Raw genomic sequence first — 4,443 nt, forward strand, 5'->3', positions numbered from 1 at the left:
CCTTTTTGTGCTTGTCTTTCATGGCAGCAAACACAAACCATGTGGACGATGTGCTGGCTAAACACTTGAGAAAGACTTCGTGCCCTGGGCTGCTGTCCCATCGGATCCAGGCAGCAGGGCTCTCCCTCCACGCCCAGGTACACCCTTGCAAATAAGAACACACAGGTGCCAACCCCTATGTTTCCTCCTTTTTAGAGAAACCTTGAGAAAGAATTCATCTATCACTAAAACATAAGTGCAATGCATATGTAAATGAGCTCCACAGAGTTATTTCACCACGTATGCATATTTTGAAACATCGTGTTGCACATCCTAAGTATACATGATAAATACAGGCTGAGCAGCCCCAATCGGAACATTCAAAATCTAAAATGCTCCGAAAATGAAAACTTTTGGAAAGCTGACATGACATCACAAATGGGAAATTCTACACCATGAAACTTTGTAATGTGCGAAATTAGTAAAAAGATTGCACAAAATCACCTTCAGAGCTGGATGTGGGGGCTTGTGCCTATAACCTGAGTGCTTGGGAGGCTGAAACAGGAGGATCAAAGGTTCACATCCAGCCTCAGCAATGTAGTGAGACCCAGTTTCCAAATAAAAAATTAAATATGGCTAGGGGTGTAGCCCGGTGGTAAAAGGTCCCTTGGTTTCATCCCCGGTATGCTCTCCCCCCCATTCACCTTCAGTCTGCGTGTATAAGGCATATATGCAACATAAATACATTTTGTGTTTTTAGAGTTGGGTACCAGCCCTAAGATTATATATTTCAAAATCTGAAAAGATCTAAACTTTGAAATGTATCCGTTTGCAAATGTTCCACATAGGGGATTCTTAAGTTGCATATCATGTCAATGATATATTTAATATATAGATGATCACTGTCTGTATGTATAGATACTTTCCTCTGTCAATTAAAAATATATTAATAAGCCAGGCGTGATGGTACATGCCTGTAAACCTAGTACTTGGAAGGCTGGGACGGGAAGATTTTAGGTTTGAGGCCAGCAAGACCAATTTCAAAACAAAACAAAACAGAACAAAAAACTGGGCGTGCGTAGTGGTGCACACTTATAATCCCAGTACTTGGGAGACTGAGACAAGATGATCACAGGTTCGAGGACAGCCTCAGCAAGTAGTAAGACTCTCATCAGCCTACTGAGATCCTGTTTCAAAATAAAAATTAAAAATAAGACTGGGAGTAGAGCTTGGAGGTAGAATGCCCTTGGGTTCAATCCCCAGTACCACAAAAAATAAAAAAATCAATAAATCAATAAATACAAAATAAAAAATTAAATAGAGCTGGGGGGTTGGCTTGGAGGTAGAATTTCCCTGGGTTCAACCTCCAGTACCACGCATACAGACACTCAACACATCAACACATAAAACAAAGAGAACCCATCATCTAATCCATTGTCTGAGTCAACATCTCGACCTGCTCCCTGTGTTAACCCTGCCAATAAGAAGAATTGGGACCAGCATTCTCGGGTCCCCCAGCAAGCAGGTGGCGTTACCTGTCTAGGACTGGCCAGCTTCGGTGGGGGCACTGTCGGAGTCGGAGTCGGCCATCTCCGCGGCGCCTTCGGCTGGAGTCTGACTCCAGCTATCCGACTTGTCTGAGATGGCATCGTCCTCTCCGACCGTCACCTCCACGTAGTCCACGACGCTGGACTCCACATTCTGGTCACTGCCCCTGCCCTCACGGCCACTGTCCAAGGTAGCCTCGGAAGGCTTGGCCGGTAAACAGTCTTTCGCTTGCTCCTTGGCCACCTTCGCTCTGGGGACCAACTTCTCCAAGTCCTCTTCGCAAAGGGTTTTGGGGTCCTTGTAATACTGCTGAGCCACCTCACTGCCGTTCTTTGGGCTCTCGGCCACCGGTTTTGTTGCTTTCCTGGAGACGGCATCGTATCCGAGATCGTCGGACACTGGCTGGTGCTGGTACTGCTCCATCCACTTCAAAGTCCCAGTTTTGAGCAAGCATCTGTTCTCCTTGAACCAACGCACGATCTCAGTTCGGACCAGGCCAGTCTTGGCCGCTAACTGGTCGTACTCCTGAGGGGTAGGCCACTGGGTTTTTACAAATGTGCTTCTCAGGAGATGGACCTGTTCTTGGTTTTGTGTAATTGCTGGTGAGGGGCTGGGCAGAGAACTGGCTAACTGGGCCCCTGCCAGCTGGTCAAGTGGAGACAGAGAGCCGTTGGGGGCCGCCACATCCAGGCCTTTTTTGCCAGACCCCATAGAATCCAAGACAGCCTGCTCCATGCTGTCTCGAAGCTTCCGCCTCTCCGAGAACCAGGAGTCGATCTCTCTCCTGCTCAGCTTGGTCTCCACCCTTAGCCGATCCAGCTCTGCTTGGGTAGGAAAAGAGCTTTTCAAAAAGCTGTCTTCCAGAACTTTCACCTGACCCTGTGTTTTCTCTTTGAACTTCTGGGGGGCAAAGTCCGGGTAGGCGTGGTACGTGCGACCCTGTTGGGAGGTGGCTATGGCCATCTGCTCTTTGGCAAGGGATTCGCTGGTGATGTGGACGATGCCTCTCTGACACCGATACCGGTGGTCACTGAACCATTTCTTGATCTCGCTCCTGGCCAGGCCGGTAACCTCGATGAGCCGGTAGACCTCGGCATCGTCGGGGAACTGGCTCTGGAGGAAGCTAGCCTTGAGGTGTGCGATCTGCAGCTTGGTCTTCTTGCGGTCGCTCGCGGGGGTCGGTGGGGGGTTGGCCACCTTGGGCGGGGGCTCTGGCACCTGGGCGATGTGCGGACGCTTGGGCTCAGGGGCAGCTTGGGAAGCCACCGAGGGTCTCTTCTGGCCGTGGTTGGTCACCCCAGCCACAGCAAGTGTGATGGGGGAGCAGGAGACGGTGGTTGATCCGCTGGTCACCTGGGTCAGCACCAGGCTGGTCGGGCCAAGGATCTGGCAGGGCAGGGCTGTCTGGAGGATGGGCTGCGGCATCTTTGTGGGGGCCAGCTGGGCAGGCAGCACAGTGATCGTGGGGGGTACTGACTGGATGGTGCCATTGAACATCTTTTTCCGGGCTTCCTCTACCTCCTCCGGGGACCAGCTGATGCCGTGTTTTAAGCGCTGGGTGGCGAACCAGATCCTGATGTGTTCCTCTGGGTGTTTGGAGGCAGCTGTCAGCCAAGACAACTCGGCCTGGGTGGGGTAAGGGAACTTGTTGAAGGAGTTGATCATGGTGGCGTTTGTGTCCAGGGCGGAGTTGTATTTGGTAGTGTTCAGCGGGACAGGGACCTTGGGGACAAGGTTGATATTTGGTGGCAGCTGTACAGAAGGCATGACGTGTCCCAGGTTGTCTTGGAGGAGCTCCACGCCTCCTAGTCTCGAGAGGATCTCAGCTGTGTCTGTCACCAGGCGGACAGTCCCTTCCACGTGGTTTTCAGGGGTGGCCTCCTCAGGCTTCTTAGACACCTTCTTAGCGTCTGCTTTCAGTTTTCCTGTCTTCGTCATGGGAGTTCTATTCACCGAGATCCCAGGATCGTTGTCACCACTTCCCGGGCCACCAGGGGTGATGGTCACAACATGGTTGGCGCCTTCAATGGACTGCTCCAAGATGGTCTGATTATTGCGCTTGATCAACTTCAGCTTGAAGTTGGCCTCCCCGGGATGGAACTTGGAGTTGTGGTCAGACAGGGAGTCGTACTTTTTGGTTGTGAAGTTACATTCGGCACACACGTAGAGGGGGTTGAGGATGACGTTGGGGTGCTGCAGGTCCACGTGTTCCGTGAACTCGTTCAGGTTTTGTGTGGAGTAGGGGCAGTATTTGCACTCGTAACCACCTTGGAGTCTTTTGGATTGGTTTTCCCCTGTAGATTTCACTTCTATCACTTCATTTTCTTTGGAAGAGTTTTCAGGTTCTGCTGCCGACCTGTCCTTGGCCACATCGGACTGGGACATCCCCATTCTCTTTTCTTTGGCCCGGTCTCCCTCCTCGGGCGCATCTTGTTCCACCACTTGTGACGTCCGGACCATGCATGGAGTTGTAGATTTTCTTTTGCTTGCCATACTGGCCGGCGGTGTGCAATGGCTTCTTTTTGGAAGGGACTGGGAAGAGGGCAGTAAAATTCTTGAAACAGATAAGATAAAAGGCTTTTGGCTTTATTCCCCCTCAAATGGCTTTGGCTTCCCGTGAATGCTAGTCTCCTGTGTTTTGAGTTTTCACAACGATTTCAGCACAGAAAATCGTAATTGCACCACTCGCTAAACACACCAGGTAGAGTCATATCTGCAGGACAAGAACAAAGACAGGGTCAGCGTCTCTTCACAATGCAACTCTTTTTGAGCTGTTCCCATGACGCACCCCAACTGGTACCCAAATCAAACACAGGTTGCGTGGAGAGTGGTTGCTTATCAACATGAAAGGTCATATTCTTCTCTTCCCTTCTGTGGGGAGAAAGTGGAAACAGGCCCATGGCCAGCAAACAAGGA

At 50.7% G+C, this 4,443-nt stretch overlaps 1 protein-coding gene across 1 annotated transcript; it reads right to left on the reverse strand.

Annotated features, from left to right (window-relative positions):
- Positions 1-1,518: 1,518 nt before the first annotated feature.
- Positions 1,519-4,183, reverse strand: ZHX2 (zinc fingers and homeoboxes 2; the record flags this gene model as incomplete). The annotated part of the gene is made up of 1 exon (XM_080694723.1): positions 1,519-4,183. The coding sequence occupies exon 1, from the start codon at positions 4,018-4,020 to the stop codon at positions 1,519-1,521; it is 2,502 nt and encodes an 833-aa protein (XP_080550849.1). The 5' UTR covers positions 4,021-4,183.
- Positions 4,184-4,443: the final 260 nt, after the last annotated feature.

The sequence above is a fragment of the Muscardinus avellanarius genome, assembly GCF_963383645.1.
Source record: "Muscardinus avellanarius genome assembly, chromosome: 4".
Lineage (NCBI taxonomy): Eukaryota > Metazoa > Chordata > Mammalia > Rodentia > Gliridae > Muscardinus > Muscardinus avellanarius.